The sequence below is a fragment of the Vespula vulgaris genome, chromosome 22, assembly GCF_905475345.1.
Source record: "Vespula vulgaris chromosome 22, iyVesVulg1.1, whole genome shotgun sequence".
Lineage (NCBI taxonomy): Eukaryota > Metazoa > Arthropoda > Insecta > Hymenoptera > Vespidae > Vespula > Vespula vulgaris.
In genome coordinates, this window is record NC_066607.1 from 901,680 (window position 1) to 928,394 (window position 26,715).

A 26,715-nucleotide genomic window follows, 5' to 3' on the forward strand; every position below is an offset into this window, starting at 1 on the left:
CATAAAAAAATATTTTGTCATAGGAAATTGAACAAATGGACGTAATTACGTTTAAATACGGTAAGAATTGGATCAAATTTTACAAATTTACGACTCGTGGAAACGCGGCATAATACTAACGAGATTTTGTACAAATACATACATAGTAGAACGATATTGTCATAAGCAAGAGGATCAGCGAGAAAGTGAGATAGAAAGTTTCTATGGTTTGATATATGAATTAGTATCACGGTGTCTTTTATTGAGAGAATTGTTGCGCATGCGCATACAGAGTGAATGATATCTGTATCGTAAAATTTTCATTTTTCTGATCGGATTGGCAATATAGTTCTATTACATATTCGAACAAATACAAAGCTCTTCTTTTGTTTTCATCCGTTATTGTTTCTTCTTACTCTTATGTACTATAATTGTATCACCAGTTTGTAATACTCGCTTTTGTTTTTATTTTGTTCTTTATTTAGTCGAAACATCACGCTCTGCAAATTTGTTAATTTTGTCTCGCAAGTGATATTAAAACATAATGCCATCAAGAAAAGGACGATTGACAAGAACTAGGAAGAACAAAGGTAATCCGTTGATTCTAAAGAATTACTGGAAAAAAAGGAAAGAAGAAGGTTTAACATTTCGTAAAAAAGAAATTGAAAATATACCCAGTACATCGAACACACAAATAGAAAATGTACAGGATCCAAGTACAGAATCTGTACAAGTAAACGAAGATATTTATGATTCCTCTCCATTGTCTCCTCTACACACGGAACGTGTATCGGATATAAGTACTAACGAAGATTCATTTCAATTGTCAGGTCGTCGAATAGTTGATATTTCATATTTTATGAATAGTATCCTTTCAATAGGAACGCATGTACCTTTTTCTTGTACAATAGCAGATATGTATCCAATTTCAGAATCCCGGAACGGTTTTGTTAGTATTATAAAATTGAAATGTCGTATATGCGGTTTGATTAAACAAATTAAAACTGATGATACGTCGGAAAAAAATGTAAATATTAACGCCGATATGGTTTCTGGAATGATATCTACAGGTAGCGGATATTCGCAATTAAAAAAACTTTGTACAGCGATAAATATGCCAAATTTAGCAAATAACACGTGGGTAAAATATCGTAGTATTATATTGGAAACTTCTCGTGATACGACGTAAAGATTAATGTCTGAAATTGTGTAGGAAATGGTAACGATTACTCGTCTTAATGGAGAACTTAATCAAAGTAGTATTCTTTGTATTACTGTAGTTGCAGATCATAAGACGGATCATGAGTAGGATCATGAATCAAAAGATTATACAAATGTATAATTTGTTAACGAACGTCGCCACAATCGGTCTATTTTGTGATCAAAAGAATTTTATATATTGGAGTATACAATAAATGTTATTTTTTTTATGATCGACTAAACATTTGTGATCGTACACAACAACCTTGCGATCATTAATGTTTACAAATTCTTCAAAAATTTTAATGGATCGACGACTCGAATAAAATCAAACGCAATAATAAAATTTTCATTGTAACGTTGAAATGCATGGTTTAAAAATATATTAAATTGATCAGGGATGAACATAGAAGCATACATCGGAAGTTCATAAATGCATTGCTTACACTTCACAATTTCTAATTTCAAAAATAGATATATTTTTGTGACTAAATCTAATACATTTGTGAATTACTTTTACTTTTAGCAATTAAATATTATAACGAGTAGAAAGATCAATCTCTCTATTGCAGTGTGAAAGAATTGTTAAAAGATATTCCTAATGAATTGTACTGTTTTTCGTCATCTTGCAAAATGTGAAGATAGCAGGTATTATTATAATGATAAAGTAAAACTTGATGAGACGAGACGCGTATCATCAATATTTTTCACGATATTGAATTAGAGATACATCGTAATACTATACCAATTTGATATTGAATATAAAGAATAATGTAATCTTATTATATATGTAGTAAAATTTATCTATGGCAAAAGAGTTAATTTTGCCTTGCATGACAAAATTATCAAACTCGACACAAAAATGCGGCATGATTAAATTAATGAAAAATTGTCTAGTAAAAGTATGAGCAACTTTACTTTACAATACATAAATAAATAAAATTGAGTTCGTGATTCATGAAAAGAACAAATCTTCAACGCCCCGTGAATAAATTTCAATATAATATTCGTACTATTGATGGTGATTATGGACCAAATACAGCTTATCTTTAGGCATTCGAATTATTCTAAGAATCTAATGTATGTTAAAGAACAATTTTTAGATTTGTTGAAAAATGAAGAGTGCTTGAAAATCGAGCCTGAAATTCATAGACAAATTACGTCGTTTGAATAAATCGAGGGACGTCGAAAACAACTATATATAATTGCTTTAATGTTGAAATAATATGTAAAAAACAGATAGAGTGCATAAAAATTAGTAGAATTAATTTGGTACCTTTAAGAAAGATAATACCAAATGAAGAATTGAAAAAAAAAGAACATTTGCAATTAGAAAACTTTCTACCAACTACTCGATATAGAAGATAATAATTGCTAAAAAACAATCGTTCTTTGCTGTTTTTTTTTGCGATATTAATTGAAGTCGATACTCTCATCAAAGTTTGTCCAGCTTCAATGAAGAATAACACATCAATGGAGTTTTATTAATGTAAAGAGATTAGTTTTATGTGTCTCCAAAATTAAAAACGTAGTATTTTATAAATTGATCAAAAGTAGTAGTACAGGATGTTATTTTATTAGGATACCAAAAGGAAAGGTTGTCGATAAAATCGAAAGAAAACTTTTGATCAACAAAAAATTGAAAAAGCTTATACTTTCTTTTTATTACAAGAGCTTTCTGCTCAAAATTATTGATTCTCAAGAGCCGTAATATTCTGATTCAAATATCGACGTATATTTTTAAAAGCATGATATACTTATAATTTACTCTACGTTTTCAAAAAGTGATGTCGCTATTAATTGTACTGTTATAGTTTAAAATGTACATAATGTATATAATATTTAAATATGTTTTTATAGTTGTTATTATTATTAATAGTAGCAGTAATAATAGTAGTAGTGACATTAGTAGAGTGGACTAGTTCTACAGAGGTAGTTTAAAACATACATAATGTACATAATATTTAAGTATGTTTTTATTATTGTTATTATTATTAATAGAAGCAGTAATAATGATAATAGTGACACTAGTAGAGTGGAGTAGTTCTACAGGGGAAACCACTTAAAAAAAAAAGCACTGGGAGTTCTACCTCGTAGGTAGTGTGGAAACGAACTCGTATTTTAATTTTTATTAAAATAATATATGATTTATTAATAATCATTAATTATTATTTTTTTATAAAATAATCAATAAAATTTTCTTTTTCTTTTTTGTGAATCTGTATATTAGTTATATGTATCAATTATATTAGTTATTATTTATATGCGTTTGTCGTCAACCAAAATTTTACCGGCACTGTGTTTAGCATGGATCACTGCGAGATGCATGTTAACAATAAACAATATAAATATGTGAAACTAAACAAATGTGATGTTTACTAGACTAAGCTAAGACTAACTTATACTATACGATTGTTACGTTACACGTCAAATGAATATAGGTTGATACAGGATATGTCCCATTTAAAATTTTTATATATCCATAAGTGATTTATTTTGTTTTATTGAAAATATATATACTGTTAATTATCAACGCAGTGAAATCGATTGCCTATTTGGAAATAAATATTTAAAAGAAAAGTTATCTCTATATTTAAATGAAAATTCAATTAATTTTTATTACGCAGAAGATTATGAACCATGATATCAATTATTCTCAATTTCATTGTTAGAAATTCGCCAGAAAAAAAAAAAACGTTACGTATCCAAATGTTTTTATTACGATACGATGTAAAACAATGATATATCATGTTTTTTTAAAAATTTATTAAAGTTGTAGAAGTATATGTTGAATAAAGATAAATTTTGCCATTAAAGTATAAATTCGTGAATTATTAAATATTTTTAATAAGTAATATTATAAGCAGGGTTTCAATATTTATGAAATTCTTGGTCTTTTTACGAATATACCACAGAATTGAATTTCACAATTATTTAACAATGTTTTATTAAAATACAACAAAATATCTATATAGAACACACAGAACAAATGAAACACATTTGATACGTGTGATAAAATAATAACGAAGTTCATTGATATAAACGTTATTCTACTATGAAGTCTAAACAATTCATAATTTTGTCAACTCGGCTTGTACCTTGAAAATCGACTCAATATTTCTTCAACAAATCCTAAACAAACGATTATAAAAACTACGTAAACACAATGTTTCTTCTTCCCGGTATTTTATAATGTTTTCTCATATTTATACTGATATTATTTTACTTGCATATATTCGTTGAAAGCGACGAAATTTTCAAATTTTACTACCAGGTGGTGCTTCGATCATCACGGATTTCGATTGGAAATCTTGTTTCTTCTTAACCAATCATCGTTCAATTTTTGTTACTAAAATATTAAACAGGACTTATGAACGTTTAACGTAAAAATAATGTGAATTCATTTGCGAATGAAAAAAAAGTAAAAGTAAATTAAGAATAAATAAAAAAAATTCAGTTAAAGAATTCATATTTTGATATTTATTAACGCATAGTTGGTATACACATTCATTCTTCTCAAGAGTATCATCTGTGTTGCTTGTATAATACTATTTGTATTGTCGAGTAGTTAAAAATAATTGAAAAGTAAATCTTCATAAATCGATCGATTTCATAAATGCATATGTGCATATATATATGTATATATATGTTCGGATAAAAAATATTTTTCTTATTAATGGCTGCGAATGACATTAAACAAACTCTTAGAAAATTAGATTTTCCTTATTGTGCTAAAGAGGCATTAGCCAGAATCGGTAAGACAAATGTTTTTAGGTTACCGGTCAATGCAATAAACAATCAATTTCAAATTTATTTTTTCTGTTATCTGCGCACATTTTAGAAATATTATGCAGCAGACCCGGAAAACAAATGGATCTTCAAGGGGATCTAATGACAGAATTTATTTTTGGAGAGATAGAAAGACGTAAGAAACGTAATATGACCGTTGCTATGCAGGAGTTGCAACTTATCGAAGTTTTAAGTGACTTTTTTCAAAGTCCGGGTGGTAGTCCCGCAGTACGAAATGCTGTTTTTCTGTCATTGTTTCCAGCGGAAAGTCCAAGATATAAAATTTTAGGCAATTTGGTATCTCTAGCAATTGCTACTCAAAATAAAGCAATTCTTAATGCAACTGGAATCTGGATGCAGCAATTGGGTTCCACTTCATCTCAAAGCGTAGGACTGGCAAGGCATGTACTCAATGACTATTTTGTCCTTACACCAAAATCTATTGACAAGCTAAAGCAGCTTCCTGTCCTTGCCTCCCATTTCACCGCAAACTTACTGACGGCAATAGGTGAAGTTTATGAAGATAAAGATCCACCTACGGAATTGCTCAAATTAGTAGGAGAATGGATAGATGAAAATCCAAGTTTGCTATTAACACCTTTGATGGACAACCCTGCATTGCCAAGCGGTGGTATACCTATGACACCAATAACACCTATAGCTGGTCTTTTCAGGTAAGCGATGTTATATGCTTGGAATAACTAAAAATTTATATAAAATTAATACTATTTTCTTGCTTTTCAGATGGTGCATTTTAAGTCCTTTACGCTTTGATATTACAGTCAATGGGGAACAGGAAGATCGGAAAAAGAGTTATTCCAAAATTCAACAGTTACTTATGGACTCTGTACTGAGGTTAAAGAGCAGTGGGACTAACAAACATGCTATATCTGCACAACATTTAGCAGCTACTGTCCGGGTATTAACCACTACTTTACAGACTTGTACAAATATAAATTCTGCATTACGTGATTTAGCAATGGAGAGATTAGCTCAAGCCGTGAGCGCAGCAATGTCCGCAAATTGTATTTATGGTAATAAACGTAAGTATATTGCTAATACTTAAATTAAATTAATATAAACTTAAAAGGACAAGCTAAATGTAATCATAAATATTTTAATTTTATAGAAGAATTACTAGCATTGTTACAACCACTGTCATATCAACATTTTTTAATTGAATGGACTCTACAGACGTATACTTCCAAAACTGCTTAATAAGTATTCCTTATAATTAATTTTAATAAAAGTATATTATTTAAGTTGATCAGGATGATGGATAATGGCTAATTTAGTGCCTAAATAAATTACGATTATTGTATTTCTATATAAATATTATTATTTGTCAATTATAAGTAATTATTATCTTTAATTGATATATTGACATGAATTAATATAAAAATTAAATTTTCATACCAGATATTATTTAATATTTATGTGTAACTTAACTGTAAGCAGATTGTATATATATTAATTCAAAATGGTTTAAAAGTTCGTTTCTTTTTAAGTTCCTGCAATCTTTTCTTATCTAATTCAAACTTCTTTCGTAATTCTGCCAAATCTGGAATAAAATTTTAATAAAAGTATAATACATGTAACAACATAAAACCCAAAAAGATACATACGTTGTTTTTTCGATTCACGAATTTGGAATGTATAAAAATTAAGTAATTGTTTCTTCTGGTTCTTTTGTTCTTCTTTATTTTGTATCTTGCTTATAGTAGATTCCTTTCTACTGGGTGCAAATTGACCTCTTTTCTTCCTGCTTGTAATTGTCACCCATCCATCTTGTTCCATGTCTTTCGCAGCTTTCTCTTTTGCAATACGATCTGCAATTTGCTGATCATACGTAGACATATATTTATTTATTTCTTTTTTTATATCGTTTTCAGATTGTATAGAATCATTGTATTCACTACACCATTCTATAAAAACAAATATTTGATTGAAATAAATATCTACGTATAGATATAAATTTAATATAATAGAGTAAATATATACGAACATAATTAAACATACTTGCTAAACCTGTTAAATATGTTTCTTGTTCTGTGCTTAAACATATCACATAGTCATTTGGTAATTTCAGTGCTTTTTCTAAACTGGATTCATTATTAAATACTATATAAGCTGTTTTAAATCCTACTAGTGTTGTAAATACGATGGATGTTACTTCACCACAAAGTCTTGAAAATGCATTCTTTAATGAGTCTGTTGTAGCATACGGTGGTATATTTAAAACAAATAATGTTTTGCCTCTTGGATAATCAGATTCTTGCTTTTTTACCCAATGCTTTTTGAAAAATAATTGATGTCTATCTAAGTTCTCATGATTGAAATGAACCCATAGAGCTAAGAAAATAGTAAATTTATATATATTTATATATTTATTTAAATATATATGTATCACACATATTTGTCTTATATATTTTAATAATTGTACTTACATTTGAAACCCTTGAGATTATTTTTGTCAGTTTCAGTCATCATATATGTGGTATACTTTTTCATAATATTTTAAAAATATAACCTATTACTCAGTCACGTTTCAACTTGCTTTCATGTTACACACGTAAACACTTTGTCACTCGATAAATTTACACGCATGCGCGAAGTAATAATATTTATATATATATATTTTTATTTTGTATAGTTAAAAATCAAATAATATTAAAACTATTTTTATAAAATTTAATCTTATTGTTCTTCACTAGAAAACTTTTTATATTAAATTCAATTCATGCTTAAAAAATAGCACATGATTCTAAACCTAATTTAAAGACAAACGTACGAACAGCATATATATATATACATATATTTTAGATTAATATAACACTATATTAAATAATGTTAAATATATAACTATATTTATATATAAAAATAAATTTAATTAACCATAAATAATTAATTTGACGATAGTAATATGTATTATTATGATTGAAACTCGGTGTTAATTTTGCATAGAGAGCGCTGAAGTATCTCAATCCAAATTTTTCACTATCGATAATTCAGTTTCGTGATTACATTTCGTCGGTAAAATCAATCTTAAAACGAAAAATATAAGATCTGCCAAAATTGTTATATTCGCCTATAGAAAATTTTGTTTGTCTTTCAAATTCTAATAAAACTATTGAAAACAAAGGAAGCGAGTAACAGTAAACTTTCATACAACGGTGATTACTAGTGGTATGACAATAAATTAATGATAATTTATATTTTTTAATAAATTCTATTGTTTTACTTTGAGATATTTAGTCTTGATGTATATTGAGAAAGAAATTAACTTTGAATTCGTTTATTTATATGTTGTGGAGAACATGAGTTAATATTTGTTCAAGATTTGTGATAGGCTTTTATCGATTCGCTAGAAGTTGTAGAGCTTCCTACAGTGAACTTGGGGAAATGACATAAAGGTCCGTGAAAACAGCACATTTGATTCGATTAACATCCTTTCAACTTATGAGATGGATACTTATGAGTCACTGCATATGGCATACAGTGTCGACCTACTAATTTGTTGACAGGAGAAGTATGATTAACGGACAGCGGTACCTTTTGTCATTTTTGTAGTCCGACTACCAGCTTATTGTTGATTTTCACAATTTTTAATCAAATTTATAAATCTTGATTTTGTTTGCACGAACTATTGTCATTCGTTTTTAATCATTCTAAAATAAAACGGAATAGAATAAAACATATATAACAGTAATTTATTTCACGTAAGTTAAATTTTATATAGACAAATTCCCTTGACAATTTTTATAGTATTCATAGAAAATTATAAAAAACATAATATATTACATATAATTATTTAATATAAAAGTTGAATACATAATCATTGTTGAAGTAAGATATATTTGACATATTATACAAGTATATATAATTTTATCTTGATTTTATTATAAAGCAAGTCAAAATGGATATTGGATTTTCTTCTTATCATAACGGTGGTCCTGCAAGAGAACAAGACTTCAGCAGATTGTCTCAAACTATAGGTACTTCTATATTGAAGATATCACAAAATGGTGAGTTATTAAAATATTTTAATAAAAATACCTTCTAAATACAATAATATAATATATATATCTTTGATTTTAGTATCTTCAATGCAAAAAATGGTTAATCAATTGGGTAGTTCTACAGATTCGCAAGAACTTAGAAATAAATTGTACGTTAAAAATTTATATGAAATTAGTCTTTAATTTAGTCTTTAATTTTATGTAGTTTTATTATATCACATATTTTTTCTAGGCACCAGATACAACATTATACACAACAACTTGCGAAAGATACTAGTGGTCATCTACGTGATTTAGCTAATAATTCTGGCTCTAGTAGCCCGGGAGAACAGAGACAACGTAAAATGCAACGTGAGCGACTTCAAGATGAATTTACCACAGCATTAAACTCTTTCCAAGTAATAATCTAAATGTATATGTGTTTGCGTGTGCGAGTGTATAAATATATAATTTTTTTAATGATGTATATTTTATATTAACAAATATACTTTTCAGGCTGTGCAAAGACTTGCTGCCACGAAAGAAAAAGAAATGGTCAGGAAAGCTAAAGCTAATGCAGGTATTGCTCCATTTGGAGAAAAAAAACAGGAAACTTTAATCGAATTGCAAGATAGTAGAACACAAAAGCAAATACAACAACAACAATTAAAAGAAGAACAAAATTTACGAATGTTAGAAGAGCAAGAAGCAAGTATAAGACAATTAGAGGTAAGATATTTGAATACACGTTATAGAATCATTAAATATATATAAAGATTATCACAATCATTATGACTAAATGAATGATATAATTAAAATAAACGATACAAGATAGTTGTTTTTTACAGAGTAATATCAGCGATATTAATCAAATTTTTAAAGATCTTGGTGCTCTAGTATATGATCAAGGAGAAGTTATTGATTCTATAGAAGCTTCAGTAGAAAGAACAGAAGTATCAGTCAATGAAGCAACTTCGCATGTAAGACAAGCAAGTGTTTATCAAACTAAGTTGCGTAAGAAAAAATGTATTCTTGTTTTAATCGGAGTAATTGTATTGTCTATTTTGATTGGGATTATAGTTTGGCGAAGTTCTTAAACTTGTTAATTAATGAACTTTAATTTAATATTAGTAACACGATGATGAATAGGCGTCCTGTAATTACAAATTACGACATTAAAAATGTTGTTAGAATATCTTACAGAAGTTACACTTTAACATTACTAAACAAAGTGAAGTGCTCTTCTGAAGAAAAAATATATAAGTAAATTATATTTTACTTTTATTTGTAATAATAATTGGTATCACATATAATTTATGTATAAGACTAATGACGTGTCTATGACTGTCCAATACATTTGTATCTTTCATTACTTAATATATTGTATTATTATAGATACATTATACATACATATGTGTGTATATAAAATAATATATATTAAGTATATATTCATAATAATCATTTATATAATTTTAATGATATATACTTAAAAATATATGAGCTTGTTACAAAATAATCACACAAAGCATTATTAAATATGTTTATATGTAATAATCAAATGAATTTGTATAGATTGCTTATTATTATATTGCACTATGTACATGAATTCAGAATCTATTCATTCCTGAAAAGGCACGAAAGTAAGTTCTAGAGTATCATATGGTGTATGATGTTAATATAAGTTAATGTATTATATTATTATAAGAATGTTGATCTATTTTAATCAAAATGTAATAAACATTATAATGATCTTAGTCATTTCCATAATATAAAAATATACGCACATCCTTTTATAAATTTATGTTTTTTTTATTTATGTATTTATTGAAATTATTCTCAAAAAAGTAGTTTAATAAATACTAGAAGTTGACAAGAATCTAAGAATACTTTCTATAAAGTTATATTTCATGTTTAAATTTATAGTTAATTTTCAATAGATATTCACAAAATTTTCTTTAGGATCAAACGCGTATTACGTTGCATATGTGTGTAAATTGTACATAACTTTTTTACTTAATTTGTATGAATAAAAAAAATTAAAGTAAAAAAAAAATAAATAAATAAAATAAAAAGAAAAAAGCATAAAAATAAAGACTATTTAATGAAAATATTAATTTCATTTAAAATTCAAATAGTTGTTAAACTTTAATTCGTTGAACACATATCCGAGTTAATCAATAAATTTATATAAATATTGCTATTGAAGACATATATATTCAAAAGTTTGTATGTTGGCAAAGGAATTTGCGTTTCTTTATTTGACAGCACTGAACAACGTTTGACAGTAAGAGGTTGGTTTAAGAACGATTTACTATTGATTGTTCGTTCATTTTATTTAAAAGTAAAAATAATATATTATTCTTAAAAACAAATATTTATAAATAGTTGTGTGTGTGTGTGTGTGCTCGATGAGCGTCCATACTGTATAATGTGGAAATACACTTTAATTCCAGCGACGATTATTTTAGTGTGTCTGTCAAAATGTGAGGTTAGAATTATATATAAGCAGAAATAATATATGAAAAATTCATAGTTCTTACAAAAAAACAAGAAAGTTTAAATATTTTTTAACGGCTGTTGTCTAATTTTATAGCATTTAAATCTGAATTATGAATTTATAATCCATATTTATGAATGTATAATCCATATTTATAGAACGTTTGATTAATTAAATGTATAATTACAGGCACAATATGATGATAAAAGATGCAAATGTATTTGTCCAAGTCTTTCTTCTGTGATAAATACCACACAACCTTCATTAGACCGATTAATTTTTATCATTAATGTCCCACCATCACAATGGTAATATTATTTTTATGATAAATTATAGATTGTAATACAATATTAATATACTTCACAATAATTTATTTATACATAATCTATATACAGTAATTAGAATTATAAATCTATAGATATTGATTTTCATGTTCATTAAAATAGTAATTATAATTTTATCAATGATTTATATACATACTTTATAATTTCCAGTAAATGTGAAGATGTTGTTTTACCAAAACTAGGGGATCAAATAAAGACTAAAGAAGAAATTTTTTGTCCTAGATGTGATTGCAAATATGAAAATAGAAACACAACTATTATTAAAGTATGATTTTTTAATATATATTTTAAAAAGTTATTTTTTACTTTAAATACATCATTATAAAAGTTATTTATATATTTTATATTTAAGATTCACTCAGAACTTTCTTAAAAAGAAATATACTTTACGTTACAGATTGTCGTTATAATTGTTATTTGGGTTATATCATTGTTAGTAATTTATATGTTATTCTTAATTTGCTTGGATCCATTATTGAATAAAAGAATACATAAAAACACAACTAACATTGGTTATCATGAACATAATAATGAAGAGGTAAAATCTTTCTATTGTATTTTAAATCATTTATTTCACACTTGATGTAATTAAGTTATAGATACATAAAATATATGGGTGAAAACGTTTCTATAATTTTATTGTTTTTAATAGGATGATGCATCAGTAGCACCTGGGTCTTCTCATCCGATGGGAGAAAGGGGAAATGTTCTAAATCGTGTAGGGCATCAACAAGATAAATGGAAGAGACAAGTTCGAGAACAGAGACGTAATATTTATGACCGACATACTATGCTTAATTGAAATGTACAGTTGATTATGACAAAATACTAAATATCATCAATAGTGTATTACACATCTCTAAATATAAATATGATAAATAAGAAAATCTTTACAATCTACATATTTTTAATGCAGCAAATATATAAAAAACTGCTTAATGCTGCTATTATGTTAAATATATTATAAAAATTATTATGAACATGATACTCTTTTAGTATTCTGATTTGTTTATCTTTATTCTAATTGAACAAAGATACTACAATATGTAATATAATACATATGATTCATTATTAAATCAAGATTTAAGTCATTATAAAAACATAACAAGTTTACAAAAATTTCATTTCATTTTTATTTTTAAAATAAAAGAAGATATAGAGAATTATCTATAAATATCTTAAGAAATAAACCAAAATAAATCATAAGATATGTATTAATGATTTAAATGGTTTAGATGTTAAAATATATCTCATGTAAAAACAATATAACACATAATATTTTTATTGAATTTATAAGTATACAAAATAAATTGCTATGTTGAATCTTTAAATATTATATTTGAAATTTTATTTTTAATAGGAGCATACATTGTTAAAACAAGAGCAGCACCTGTTCCTCGAAGAATATTTGAAAATGCTCCCTTGAAAAAAGCTGCTGGTCCTTCATTAATTAATATTTTCTTCCAACAATCTAAAGTATTCTTGTACATTACTTCTTCTTTTTTGAGTCCTGATTGCATCATCATTCTTCTTCTGACCGTATCTAAAGGATATGATAGAAGTCCTGATAGTGCTGTTACAGTCTGAAAAATAAATAAGAGTTATATGTTTTATATATACACACACATACACATACATACTTTTAATTTTTTAATACGACTTATAAAAGAAATTATTTTTTTTAAGACAATATAAAAACTTACTTCAGCAATTATGAAGTTAACATATATTGGAGTAGCTTTTGGATCTTTAAAAAAAGCTTGAGCTGTATCATAAAATCCAAAATATGCTGCACGATACATTATAATTCCTTGGACACTCACACTGAATCCTCGATATAAACCAAACAAGCCATCCGACTTAAAAATTTTTAATATACAATCTTTCATTCCAGAAAATTCTCTGTGAGCACCTTTTCCAACATCTGCAGCTAATCTGTTACATAATTGTAAATAATGATACTCATTTCTATTAACTTCCTTATATGGTTATATTTTATTTATGATACCTAGTACGAGCAAAATCAAGTGGATATACAAATAACAATGATGTTGCACCGGCAGCACCACCAGAAGCTAAATTTCCTACAAAATTTCTCCAAAATTTTTCTTTTGGAACACCTCCGAGAAATATAGTTTTATATTTGTCTTTAAAGGCAAAATTTAAAGCTTGAGTTGGAAAATATCGTATAACGTTTGCTAGATTACCTCTCCACAAACTAAGAATACCAGTTTCTTGTGGTACACGTATAAACACATCTAGAATTCCTAAAATAATTATGAAATTCGTTGTAGTAATAAATTAATCTGCCAAAGTATTTCGTACTTGTGGAATTATATATAATTGAAATTTAATAAAATATTAACACCTTTATATCTTTTATCAGCTGCTATTTGTTTTGATGAATGTTGCACTTGAAGTATTAATTTCACACGTTCTATAGGTGCTACTGCAGTTTTTGCAACTGCTGCAGATATACCACCTGCCAAAAAATCTAGTAAAAAAGATTTATATGCTTCCATGTGGTATATTCTAAAAGAGAATAAACCTTATTAAGAATATAGTATAATTATCAAAGAATGATATTTGTAAGATACTGCGAAATTGTTGTAGATATAATACTATTCTGATATACTGATTATAATGAGATACTTTAATTGGAACATACTTGAAATTTATATGAAATCTCTCAAATAATCATTACTACGCGTAAGCGTAATATATTAATATATTTAAATAAATTGTATAAACTGCAATGTTCATCAAGCTACAGTCTTTTGTTTATAAGATCAATAAGATGTAAAATAAATAAAAACAATATTAGATAATAAGTAAAGTTTCAGATTATTTCGTTTTCATTGAATTTATTTAATAATTTACAATTTTTTTTACGATTATACAAATTTAACGGTTAAGTGTTGATCGTACAATATAAACTATGACTACTTTTTTTATGATGTGGTCGTATATATTAATTATATATTTATGTGTATATTAATAATACGGAAAAATATATTAATTTATAGAATTATATAATTGAACTTACATATTTAGGAGACTAGACTGGTTAAGTAACATCAACCATTCTACAAGATGTAAACGCATTGTAAAATTATGTTTATTTTAGAGTAAAGACATAAAACGTGTACTGGATGTATGCAATGTAAGAGCATGGTGCTTTACACTCTTATAGCAAGAATAATATTCGGCACATAGTGGTATAAAATTATCTATACGTAAATAAGTATTATAATTAATAGAGATTCCAAAGATATTTTTTCTTCCAATTATTATTCAACTGAAACTAACATCTATAAAATCGATAGTAAATTTAAAAATTAATCAATACATGAAAACAGAACACAAATATACAAAATAGCATATATTAAAATAATAATTTTCTACGATAACTTATTGCATGAGTTTTCAATAAATTGAAATATTGTGCGCTAATTATTATGGAATATACGTACATTAAATATTTGGTATATTAATTTCATTACATGGAATGAAAATTGTAATTAAAATTCGATATGTCAATTTTTTTTTTTGTTACTTTACATATTAAAATGTAAAAAATTGACAAAATTGGAAGTGTTAGTAATAATCATTGGTAACGAATATTTAAATCTTTAAATAATAAAAGTTTAAAGATTCAAACGTGCATAACTTCTCTTGTACAAGAGGTAAATATATAAACGAAGTAATTATATATACTTCTTATAATTATATAAGAAAGTAATTCTTGGCACATTACTTTCAAATGCTGTCAATTATTTCATCTTTTTATGCTGCATGTACTGACTGAAAAATAAAATTTATAAATTTTTAATATATAGATATATAAAATATCATTTAATATAAAAATTAAATATTGTATTTAGGATAATACCTTTGTAATATCAACACCTGTTAAATTCTTGACAAGATCGGGAACACGTGTAACGATGTTAAAAACTTCCTCTGTTAATTTTTCTGCACCAATTGTTCCATTACCACTAGATACCATCGTTATCTTTTTTGCTTGTGAAAGAGGAGCAGCTACCTCAGCAGCAACCTAATAAACGTACAAGTATATTAATATATATTCTTTAACAAATAATAGCTTATAGAAAGGAAGAAACAAATACTTTTGGAAGTGTGTCCAACATCATGTCTATCATAGCTGCACTCTTATATTCGTTCCACGCTGCTGCCTTCTTTGCCATTTGTTCTGCCTCCGCTTTAGCCTTTGCCTCAATAGCAAAAGCTTCTGCTTCTCCACGAATTTTAATAGCTTCCGCTTCTGCTTCAGCTTCCATCATAAGTCGTAATTTGTTTGCTTCTGCCATTTTTTCCAATCTGCAAAAATATTTTTAATAATAGTACATACAAGCCCATGTAGTATATACTTTTTAATTTACATAAATTTACCTGTATTTTTCAGCATCAGCTGGACGTCTTACAGTAGCATCTAACTCTCTTTCGCGTCTCAGCATTTCCTGTTCCTGTACTGCTATTTCTTGTCCACGTTCTACTACTTTCACTTGCATTTGCTCTTCCATAATTCTTTGTTTTGTTTTAGCTGCTTGCAATTCAAATGCCATTTCAGCTTCAGCTTTCTAAACAACCATCAGTAATTTAATTATCAATAATAATGGCTGATACGAATTAGGATTTATTAGATGTTTAAGATATTTTAACATATATAATCATACCTTTGTTTGTACTTCAACGTCATATGCAGCTTTTTTTAATTCAAAATCTCGTTGTGCTTTAGCAATTTCAGTGTCATTCAAAAAACGAGCAGCCATACGCTGTTCCTCAGCAATTGCTTCTCTGATTTGCGCATCTCTGCGAGCTTCTGCTTCACCAATTCTCGCATCTCGTTTTACTTCAGCTGTTCTTGCCATACCAAGAGCTTTTAAGTATCCCTACAAATAATTAGATCGCTTTTAGTAATATATTAAAAGATGTTCTACATTTACAATAAAAGGCAGAGATAACGATATTAGCTTGGCTCTGATTAAGCCCCAATAATGTAAATGCATACATTAATTACAAGAGTTTAATCACAAAATAAGTTTGAGCATATGTGCACAGACAATTTGTGCATAATTAAAGCAAGCATTCTAAATACACCATAGATTGCATTTGTCTGATGTCTTAATATTTTGTGCTATTATCAGATGATATAGCCAAGTGCTTGTATTACAGATAGCAGATAAAACAAAATTGAACATACCTTTGCCCCCTGCAAGTAGCAAAACAAAAATTTATTCAATATTTGCAACATATAACGAAGTACTACATTAACTCTTATTTATAGCAATCACTAATAGATCATATAATATTTTTAAGGGGGACTTTGTTTTGTTCTTTTAGCATTGCGAAAAGTTTGAATGTATATTGTTGTTATGATTAAAATCTTTAATTTTATTAATTTCATAATTGTTTGTTAAATTTTTATACCTATTCAATATATTACAATTACAAACAAACTTACTTCTTCATCTCGAATATCCTTTAATGTATATGATACGACTGTAATGCCCATATTAACTAGATCACTGCTTGCGACTTCAAATACTTCTTTGCTAAATTTTTTTCTATCCTTATAAATTTCCTAAAAATAATTTAATATATATGTATATATATTTAAACGTGTAAATGTTTTATATTTATTTCTATAAAATAGTATTTAAAATTTAATTAATTTTACATACTTCTACGGTCATACTCCCCATTATTGCACGTTGATGACCTTCTAAAGTAACTAATGCTATATTATGAATTTCTTCTTCAGTTTTACCAAGAAATTGTTCACATGCAGTAGATAACATTTCTTCATTTTGTCCTTGTATTTTCACCTATTACATTATAAACATTTTATAAATTTCACTAATACATAAATGAAAAAATAATATTAATTAACAATAATGCAATTGTTGTCCTAAATAATTTTTAAATAAATTATTTAATACAGAATAAAATAAAGAATGTTCAAAATTGAATATAACTATAAAATTTTGAAATAATTATTCATGATTATTATAAACAAATTTATCTATAAACTTTTATTAAATTATTTATAGATGAATACCTGTGCAATTCCTGTAACAGATATTGGTACACCTTGTGATGTATAAACAGTAGGACTTTCAACTTGTAAAGTCATTGTATTTAAAGATATTCTGTAAAAATAATATTATAAAAATATCATAACTATGTATATCTTTAGTTGTAGTTTGAAATGAAGGAACAATATTTAACTTATTCATAAGTAGCATGTCTTTTAATTTATATTCAATTATTTAAACGTAAAGGAAATGATGCATAACATTTGAAGTCTTAAATAATATAAAGTTAAATACATACTTTTGAACTTGCTGCACAAGAGGCCATACAAATACCCTGCCACCAGGAACTAGAAGTGGTTTGCTGTAGCAGCATCCTAAAGACGAATAAATTAAATTATATATTTATCTGCATTTATATAACTTAATAATTAAAGAACGTATATTTACACAAACATTGTCATATCATATCTCAATAAATTAAAAAATATAATTTAAAAGTATCTTAAGATAAACATTTATTAAATATAATTCAATTTTTTGGATCAAATATAATTCAATTCTATTTATTTAATTTGATCAATCGTTTCATAACGACAAATACGCTTTCAATTCTTCTTAAAGCAAATTATTGATGAAACTCATAATAATGAAAACTTATTTAAATGACATAAATTTAATTTTCGTATTATTACCTGAAACAACTAAAGCTTCGTTTGGTCCACAAGTAACAAATCCATAACTCATGTTTGACACTGTGATTATGAGTTACTGTAACTTTAAAAAGAAGTAACTGAAAGTAATGGATATTATATATTGACGACTATACGCTCCTTTAGCTAATATACAGAATGGATGACGTCATACATGAAAATTGAAGTTTTACAGGACTTAGCCGAACAGTGATCAAAGAACGCTATCTAGTAGTAGATTTCAAAAGTTTTCTTATTTACAATGTATTTATTATATTTTATAATAAAACAGGGATATGACAATTTTTGATCAGAGGAGAAATGATTTTCTTATTATTTATATGATTGCTCATATTTGATTATGTTTATTTCTATAGCGCTTTTCTATATATATACATATATATATATATATATATATATATATATATATATATATATATACACACTGGAGATTGTTGGTATAATGGGAGCGAGAAATTGAAGGGTGTGGCGGGCAATTTTGAAGTGCTGTCACTACACAAGCAATATAAATTAATACATAAATCAATATAAATCAAAATGCTCTATAATTTAATAACAAGAGGTTATATCTAAATTAGCATTATGGATGTATTTTATTTCATATTGGGCGAAGATAATAATACATTAGAATCAATTTCGTTAACGAGAGGATAAAAAAACTTGTATGTACGTATGTGTGCTTAATAGCATTCACACATTGATATTTTTCTTTATACGATAGAAATGAAGGTTATACGAAACGAGGAGAGGAGAAAGGGAACATGGCAAAGTATATAATGATACTCCGATCGTACACTATACTCCGAATGTATATACGTACGCATAAATATATCGGTGTGTAGTAAACAAGGGCTTCTTCTGACGTCACGAAAAGCAATTGGAGCACGAGGAGAGTAAACGTGTTCACGTGGCTCTGGCGGACGATAAATACGTTTATATAAGCAGAAATGATCTGGCAGATGAACATTGTGACGGAAATTCTCCGACCGCCTAATAAGACGTAATTTAAATTAAACCGATATCTATCTTTGAAAGGAGTTCACAATTTCTATTTTGTTGATTGAACGTTTCTGAGCTTAATATAGGCCCTACTATAAATATATAGGTCATGTATTTTGTCCCTCGGTCATATAACTTATTCATAAATACATTATTCTATTAATTGCCTAACAATATGTTTAATTGAAGTGAAGATCTATACATATGTAAGAATTTGCCGAATACTCTTTTAACTTGTATGTCACGCTGGAAGTGATTATGAAATTTTAAAATTAATCTGTTATAAAGTTCGTACGTCATCATCTGAGATAGCAATAAATATTTATCATTTACTATTGTGGAATAGTACTCGGAGTTATTTTTATTTGTTAGTTTAGTATTATTATATCAATACAACAAATAATTATTTGTTCGTTTCTCTTTCATACACCTAACCTAGATGTAACAACATTGGGAATAAAATTGAGTTCAAAGCATATATGTAATATTTCAGATTATTATTTCATCTTATGATATTTAAGTTTCGTCGTTTCGCTTATCGGTACTTTTCGGAATTATAGTCTCTGTTTTCTTTCAGATCTACGTTCTTTCTTCCCTTTCTTGGAAATAGAAGGTACAGTGTAATAGCTGATTCTTTTTTAAATGAACATTTTATTTTCATCATTAATTTTTTTTAATCAATTTCTGACTACCGACCAACCATTATTTCTTGGTAGATATAATAAGTCATTTGTTTTTTATTGAAACAAAGAATTAAATATATCTTGTTCCTAATTTTTGTCAGTTTAGTTCAGCATTTAAGATAAATATACATTTTATCTTAGATGTCCGTATTTGGCAATATCATTAAATATATATTTAAATATATGACTATAATTAGATATTTATTTCATTCTCTCTTCCTCTTTTATCTATCTTACGTTATTTCTGAAGCTTATATTCATGTACCAAATGTTCTACATACTTTGTAACATATAGTAAGTAGATGATTATTTCGACTATTGAGAGAAACATGGTTTTCAATTTGTTATCATTATAGTAATACTATTATTATCATTATAGTAATATATTATTATTGTGTAGTAACAATAACATGTAAAACAAAAGCAATGCGAGTATTTGTGTGGGTTGAAAACTACATCATATGTGAAACAGAAATTATACTTGAATTATTTTTGTTTAGATATAATTTTTGTAAATAGAATAATATTCGATATACATTGTATTTTATAATTGTTTATTATGTTTTTATACTTACATTATATCGCATTTAGATTGTCATAATAAAAATTAATATATATCTTACATATATGGAGAATGTTTACTTTTTAATGAATAACAATTTTTTGAAATTATTGTATAAAATACAAATATATTTTATATTTATCAAAAACAGATAGTACTGGCACTGAGCACTTTTGTTATATGAACCAAAACTTATTAGATTAATATAAAAATAATCTATAATCCACTAATAATATTACGTAAATTTAAATTATATATATATATATATATATGTTTATTGTCCATTAAATATTTAGAATATGATGTTACTTTACATTTTAAGAAAAAGAAAATTCTAAAATTTTTCATTTCTTTTCAATTCGATTACAATTTTTTACAAAACATATTATTGTTTGAAATAATAATATAAAATGAAACAATAATTAAAGTTTTTTCTATATAAATTAACGTTATTTGAACATAAAGTAACCTTAATACAGAAATAAAGAATTACAATGTAAGAACAAGTGAATATGAAAACAAATGCAGATCAAAAGTATGCTAAATATTATGAACAATCTGTATCAAATAATTAATAAATATAGAAAAAAAGACTGATAAATATAAAGGAAAATGGAAAGTATAAAGAAAATATATATGGAAAATGTTAAGTACAGAGAATGATAATATTTAATGTAATGGTAAAAAATATAATTATATAAACGTAGAAGTATAGGAATGGAAAGAATTAAAAAAATTAGACGCAATACAAGGGTGACTAAAATGGAAAGTATAAGTATAGAAACACTATAATAATACTTAAATTTTAAGAAAAGATGAAAAGTATGATGAACAAAACTAAAAGTGTAGAAAAAATATTTAGAAAAAAGAATAAAATTAAATAAGATAAAATAAGAATGAAAAAAACAATGATCGAAACTGGTAGTAATTATAAAAAATAGAAGGTATAGGAAAAACCAAAATATTTAATACGGAAAAGGAAAAAAAAAATGGAAAAATTTTAATGCTGGAATAAGTAGAATGCAAGTACGGAGAAGAGAAGAAAAATGAAAAGGTCAGATTATGCAAGAAAAAAAAAAGGATCATAGTAATATAAAAGAGAAATATGAAGAAAACAAAGAAAGCAGTAGATCAGAGATAGAATTAATAAATGAAATCAGAAAATTGAGTTGAATGCAAAAGATAATGAAAAAAAGAGAAAGATAATAATAAAGATTAGAAGTAAATACAAAGCAATTAGAAATTAGGAAGAGAAGATTATAACTAAATAAAAAATAAAATGTAAATAATGTTAATATTGGATTCATCATCCTAAGAAGGAAACGATTATTTAAAAAAATAATTAAAAAAATATGATACAAACTGGTATATTGAAGATATCAAATATATAAGTAGTTTTAAAACGTGATATATACGCGCATTTATGCTTCCAAAATCATGTTGTGGGGTTATACACGGCGACGAAATAATAAATATTCGGAATAACGTAAAATTCACAAACATATGGTATGAATATATGGTATAAACATATGGTAATAACACAAAAATATGTTATTTACAATAATACATTAAGTATTCTTCTTTATTATGTACACTGTGTATAAGAAAAAACTAAACTATACGATCCAAAATCCGAAATGGAAGTAAAAAAAGTCGATTCTTTTCTTCCTCGATCATGAGCGTCTTTGTAGGATCACGTGAGTAAATTGAGCAACAGGATTGGTAGAGAGCACGTTGCATCTGATTAATTCAGTGTTGCCAACAGCGGGATATTAAAACGCTTACACAATTTCATTTGCTGAAGTTCGACAAAAAGTGAAACTTACTTGAAAATGTATTAAAGAAAATTTACGAAAAAATTAGGAGCGTAGCTTTTACCGACTGTGAGTATAGTCGAATATGCTATTATCGGACAAACTGTACTAAATATATATATGTATTATATGATGCATTTATTGTATGTATACATCATACATACATCATGCATACATCATACATACATGCATCATACATCATATATCATATACGTCATATACTATATACATCATACATCACATATATCATACATCACATACACACACACACACCAAATACTCAAATAAAAGTCACAAAAAGAAATATTTGATTGTAATTTAAGCTAAATGATTTATTTTACGAATTACAAATCTTCAATGAAAAGATTTCGTAATAGATATACACGACGGTAGGTCCAGTAAATTTCTACCTTATCCCAAGATGTACATTTTAAATACAATCGATGAAAAAGATTGAAGTTCTTTTTTGATTTTATATGACACTTATTCTGATATGACTATATCTGAAAAATACATTAATATAAAGAATAATTAATATAAGAATAATATTTCTTATTTATCCAAATATTTCAAAATAATAATAAGATCTTTATATATATATATATATATATATATATATATATATATATATATATATGTATATATATACTGAATTACCTAGAGTATTAATATAATTAAATTAAGCAAGAAACAGAACTCCACAGTAGTAGCATTTCTCTCACGAAAATTAAACTTCTTCCTGGTGCCATTAGCAGGATGTACATCTGCACGTAGTCTTCATGTGAGAGTAGTTTTAATAAAGTTAGACAAAGAGAGAATGAGATACAACAATGCGAATGCATATGGTATTTCGCAAATGCATTGTGTATGCGCATATATCGTAAATCTCGAGCCATATTTGCATATACTTTGTCGGTAACAATTATTAATATTACACATTATCATAGCAATCATAGATATCGTTCATTATAGTACCTATAAAATCAATTCCTTTAAAAATAATTCAATCGTGTACAATCATTGAAAATCGTTAATTCCAGAATTAAAAAAAAAAAAAAACAAAAAAAGATATTAACAAAATATGCGTTTTCTAAGATTATCGATGATTTTTTATAAATTTCTTTTATGTTTCCTTTTTGAAAGCTGCATAGTCAGTCGATTCTACATCCTGGCATCGTGGCACGTGCCAGAAATAGACGACGGTTTCCCGTGTTAAATACGACGCAGGGGGTGCAACGACATTCGAAGATTGTGAACGAACTCGTGAAACATCCTCAGTTCGTCCAAAGTATCTCGTAGTCACGGTTCTGCTCCCTTTTCGCAGGAAACTTTTATCCTTTAACTTGTATTATTCAAATAAAATTATCAAATTACAAAACAATCGCGATTCTCTTTGATACCAATGAAACCCGTGAAGATTGACAGAGATTGCTCGGGTAGTTTCGATCAAGAGGATCAATGAACTACGCTTATAATCTACCCTTTGATTACGTGAATTAATCGCTATTTAACCAATTAGAGGAGAATCAAATTCGCGAGGGTTATCGAATGAAAGCTGTAAGAGATTTTAAACGATTCCAATGTCCGCCGAGCAACACGTAAATAAATCGATCAATTAAATCGTTGGGAAGTAATTAAATCAGACAGCAATTCTTCCGGAAGTTATAAACAGAATCGATCGATCGAAAGAGAGGAAAGAAGAAGTTTTTAGAGTACGTAATTTTACTTCAATTTCCAAGAAGGATCATGGGTAAAAACGCTACTGGACCGATAATCAGGATGTCATCTTCCGGAACTCACGGAGCCGGAGGTATCGAATGTTGCTGTTGTAGATGTTGCACCTGCATACATATCGAGTTTCTTAAAACTTCTCCGGGAATCGTAAAAGTCTGTGAAACGGTAAGCTACCATCGGAAACTTTATACGATTTGATTAATGACAAGAGGGTAAATCGATTTTTTCGACGTTCCTACGGTTAATTAAGGAAATCGTTCTTTTTCTTTTTTATCTTATTTACATATATACGAAGTACTAAACAAGATATTGTGTCAATTTTAAGAATGATTAAGGAAATCTTTTTTAAAGGAAGACAACCGCTGCGACTGTTATCGTAAACTCGTTAACTCGTGTATAAATGGAAATCGGTTATCGTCAGTTAGTCTAGTCCAAGAGTCGACTTAACATACTTTGAAAAGGTTTTGAAAAAAATCGTTTGAAATCGTATCGACGATTAATTCAACGTTTAATTATTATTATTCGCTATGTATTTTCATTATTCGCAGATAATTAGCGGAATCATTCAGAGTTTATTAGTCAATTATGGTCTAAGGTATAGCACGTCCATTGGATCTGCCTTTGAGGGATCTTTGACGACGTCTTCGGCCTGCTTTTTGATATCCACCGTTTTATTGGTCTGCTATGTAGTCTCAGAAAAATCTTACAGACTTATCCGTTCATCGCTTTTCGTATGTATTACATTATTTTTAATCGATTATTTTTAATCGACAAAAAATCGTACGAGTACTCTTGTTAATATGTTTTTATAAAGAGATACTTTGTTTCTAAATAATAGAATGACACTGGAGGAATGTTCTTTTATATTTTTCCTTGGCTAAAAATAAAATATCATGAAGAGCTCGAGTTCGGATCTTCTCGAATTTTATTTCAACGTACTCGTATATATTTCAAACTGCATATCTATGTATTTAGCATTTTTCAAATTTATACGAAACGATTGTACTTGCTTGTTGCAGGAAATGATGTTTAACGCATTGGCAAGCTTTTTATATCTGAGTTCTGCCTCCTACCTCGCCTTTTCCACAAAGATATTTCTCTTACCTGAATATTATCTAAAGCCAGGATTTGATGTTTATCCGGCTATGACAGCAGCTTATGTGAGTGAACATCTTCTTCCTTTGTTCTTCTCATTTAATTCATATTTAATTGCAAGAGAAAATAATTCGTCTTTTATTTACAGATTCTAAGCGCAGTCGTTGGAATATTACACGGATTTGATTCATATTTTTCCTTTATTTATTATAAAACAGGCAGATAGATTTAAATGTCAATAGGCTTGAATTTGATAATACCACAGATCAGAACATTTCAATGCTGCACCTAAACGTATTGATTCGAACTCGTCCATAGACATTCTAGTTATAAATAACATCAAAACATTTAGGCGTTATTATTAAAATATTTCACTAGGTATAAGTAGAGTATACGAAACGGGTCCCTTCGCCAGAGACGACTATTGAAAATGGTGATCGCTTAAAGAATCAGGAAAAATTTCACAATTCCGACGAATTTTCGTATCGTCTCGTCGGTGGAAGAGGGCCGGTTTCGTTGTCGCAGGAAATTGATCGTAAAGTGGTACGAACAGTTTATTTCAGAGCTATTGAAAGTGAAATAAATTGTTTAAGTGCTCGGCTCGGTGTCTCGAAGCGAGAGAAGGCAGGCGCGAACGTGCTGGCCTGTCTAGCTAGCCATCTAGACGTTCTCTTTGCTTATTCATTGCTCACGGCTCACGAAAACGGTGAAATTTCGCGCGCACGTGAAAGGAAAAGAGGGAATGAGGGAGACAGGTAGAGACAGAGAGGGAGAGAGAGAGAGAGAGAGAGAGAGAGAGAGAGAGAGAGTGTTAATTGTTCGTGAAAAAGAGACGGAGGACAACTCGAGTGATCTTATTCTATTTCTCGAGTCAAACGTAAGATAAGCAGTTAATTAATTATCGCACAGATGGTACATAAAAATGCCTTTCCAATGAAGTTTCATCCCGATAAGATAAATTCCTAATGCGGAACAATAAAATAAGAATAATCTCAATGAAAGCTACTTACACAATTTGTTTCGCGCATGTTTATTCTAATAGTATTGGTACTAATAGTGTACCACTAATAGTGTACCATATGCCCGAACTTGATACAATAAAAGAGTATTACTTTGAATGAATTTTGTTAAATAATTTTCTCCCATCTTCTGGAAAGATCTTCTCGAAATATTCAAAATGATCTTATTAAATATATATTTTTATATTTTGTAGTTCATTACTATTACTTTACTGTTATCGAATATTTGCTTT

At 27.4% G+C, this 26,715-nt stretch overlaps 7 protein-coding genes across 12 annotated transcripts; 4 read left to right on the plus strand and 3 right to left on the minus strand.

Annotated features, from left to right (window-relative positions):
• Window positions 1-2,215: 2,215 nt before the first annotated feature.
• LOC127071620 (integrator complex subunit 15) lies at window positions 2,216-6,459 on the plus strand. 2 transcript variants are annotated; one of them, XM_051011124.1, is made up of 5 exons: window positions 2,216-4,934; window positions 5,021-5,104; window positions 5,231-5,642; window positions 5,713-6,011; window positions 6,098-6,459. In XM_051011124.1, exons 1-5 carry the CDS (start codon window positions 4,856-4,858, stop codon window positions 6,184-6,186), a joined length of 963 nt encoding a protein of 320 aa, XP_050867081.1. In that variant the 5' UTR covers window positions 2,216-4,855; the 3' UTR covers window positions 6,187-6,459. The 2 variants fall into 2 exon arrangements, with proteins under 2 accessions (XP_050867081.1, XP_050867080.1); XM_051011123.1 differs by having other exon boundaries at window positions 5,021-5,642.
• Window positions 6,382-8,004, minus strand: LOC127071624 (ribosomal RNA-processing protein 7 homolog A). 2 transcript variants are annotated; one of them, XM_051011129.1, is made up of 4 exons: window positions 7,416-8,004; window positions 6,988-7,320; window positions 6,594-6,893; window positions 6,382-6,529 (listed from the first exon to the last, which is right to left on the minus strand). In XM_051011129.1, the coding sequence occupies exons 1-4, from the start codon at window positions 7,477-7,479 to the stop codon at window positions 6,444-6,446; spliced, it is 783 nt and encodes a 260-aa protein (XP_050867086.1). In that variant the 5' UTR covers window positions 7,480-8,004; the 3' UTR covers window positions 6,382-6,443. The 2 variants fall into 2 exon arrangements, with proteins under 2 accessions (XP_050867086.1, XP_050867088.1); XM_051011131.1 differs by having other exon boundaries at window positions 6,594-6,807; window positions 6,974-7,320.
• Window positions 8,005-8,009: 5 nt separating this feature from the next.
• Window positions 8,010-10,763, plus strand: LOC127071623 (syntaxin-12). Of its 2 annotated transcripts, none has more exons than XM_051011127.1 (6): window positions 8,010-8,154; window positions 8,876-8,993; window positions 9,067-9,136; window positions 9,220-9,385; window positions 9,483-9,695; window positions 9,815-10,763. In XM_051011127.1, exons 2-6 carry the CDS (start codon window positions 8,885-8,887, stop codon window positions 10,061-10,063), a joined length of 807 nt encoding a protein of 268 aa, XP_050867084.1. In that variant the 5' UTR covers window positions 8,010-8,154; window positions 8,876-8,884; the 3' UTR covers window positions 10,064-10,763. The 2 variants fall into 2 exon arrangements, with proteins under 2 accessions (XP_050867084.1, XP_050867085.1); XM_051011128.1 differs by lacking the exon at window positions 8,010-8,154 and adding an exon at window positions 8,456-8,687.
• A 467-nt stretch (window positions 10,764-11,230) lies between these two features.
• Window positions 11,231-12,792, plus strand: LOC127071627 (uncharacterized protein CG1161). Its single transcript, XM_051011137.1, has 5 exons — window positions 11,231-11,454; window positions 11,653-11,771; window positions 11,958-12,072; window positions 12,205-12,345; window positions 12,460-12,792. The coding sequence occupies exons 1-5, from the start codon at window positions 11,395-11,397 to the stop codon at window positions 12,607-12,609; spliced, it is 585 nt and encodes a 194-aa protein (XP_050867094.1). The 5' UTR covers window positions 11,231-11,394; the 3' UTR covers window positions 12,610-12,792.
• Window positions 12,793-13,033: 241 nt separating this feature from the next.
• Window positions 13,034-14,551, minus strand: LOC127071622 (ADP/ATP translocase 3-like). The gene is made up of 4 exons (XM_051011126.1): window positions 14,176-14,551; window positions 13,816-14,074; window positions 13,511-13,742; window positions 13,034-13,390 (listed from the first exon to the last, which is right to left on the minus strand). The coding sequence occupies exons 1-4, from the start codon at window positions 14,327-14,329 to the stop codon at window positions 13,121-13,123; spliced, it is 915 nt and encodes a 304-aa protein (XP_050867083.1). The 5' UTR covers window positions 14,330-14,551; the 3' UTR covers window positions 13,034-13,120.
• Window positions 14,552-14,651: 100 nt separating this feature from the next.
• Window positions 14,652-18,750, minus strand: LOC127071617 (flotillin-1). Its single transcript, XM_051011119.1, has 10 exons — window positions 18,559-18,750; window positions 18,165-18,240; window positions 17,890-17,980; window positions 17,513-17,656; window positions 17,293-17,412; window positions 16,505-16,720; window positions 16,221-16,408; window positions 15,938-16,148; window positions 15,700-15,864; window positions 14,652-15,611 (listed from the first exon to the last, which is right to left on the minus strand). Exons 1-10 carry the CDS (start codon window positions 18,608-18,610, stop codon window positions 15,594-15,596), a joined length of 1,281 nt encoding a protein of 426 aa, XP_050867076.1. The 5' UTR covers window positions 18,611-18,750; the 3' UTR covers window positions 14,652-15,593.
• A 264-nt stretch (window positions 18,751-19,014) lies between these two features.
• On the plus strand, window positions 19,015-26,583 carry LOC127071628 (protein singles bar). Of its 3 annotated transcripts, XM_051011140.1 has the most exons (6): window positions 19,015-19,576; window positions 20,153-20,188; window positions 23,778-24,533; window positions 24,917-25,099; window positions 25,388-25,528; window positions 25,612-26,583. In XM_051011140.1, the coding sequence occupies exons 3-6, from the start codon at window positions 24,381-24,383 to the stop codon at window positions 25,687-25,689; spliced, it is 555 nt and encodes a 184-aa protein (XP_050867097.1). In that variant the 5' UTR covers window positions 19,015-19,576; window positions 20,153-20,188; window positions 23,778-24,380; the 3' UTR covers window positions 25,690-26,583. The 3 variants fall into 3 exon arrangements, 2 of the variants coding, with proteins under 2 accessions (XP_050867097.1, XP_050867095.1); XM_051011138.1 differs by lacking the exons at window positions 19,015-19,576; window positions 20,153-20,188 and adding an exon at window positions 21,706-22,703; XR_007785156.1 differs by lacking the exons at window positions 23,778-24,533; window positions 24,917-25,099; window positions 25,388-25,528; window positions 25,612-26,583 and having other exon boundaries at window positions 19,015-20,056; window positions 20,153-21,427.
• The last annotated feature ends 132 nt before the right edge of the window (window positions 26,584-26,715 follow it).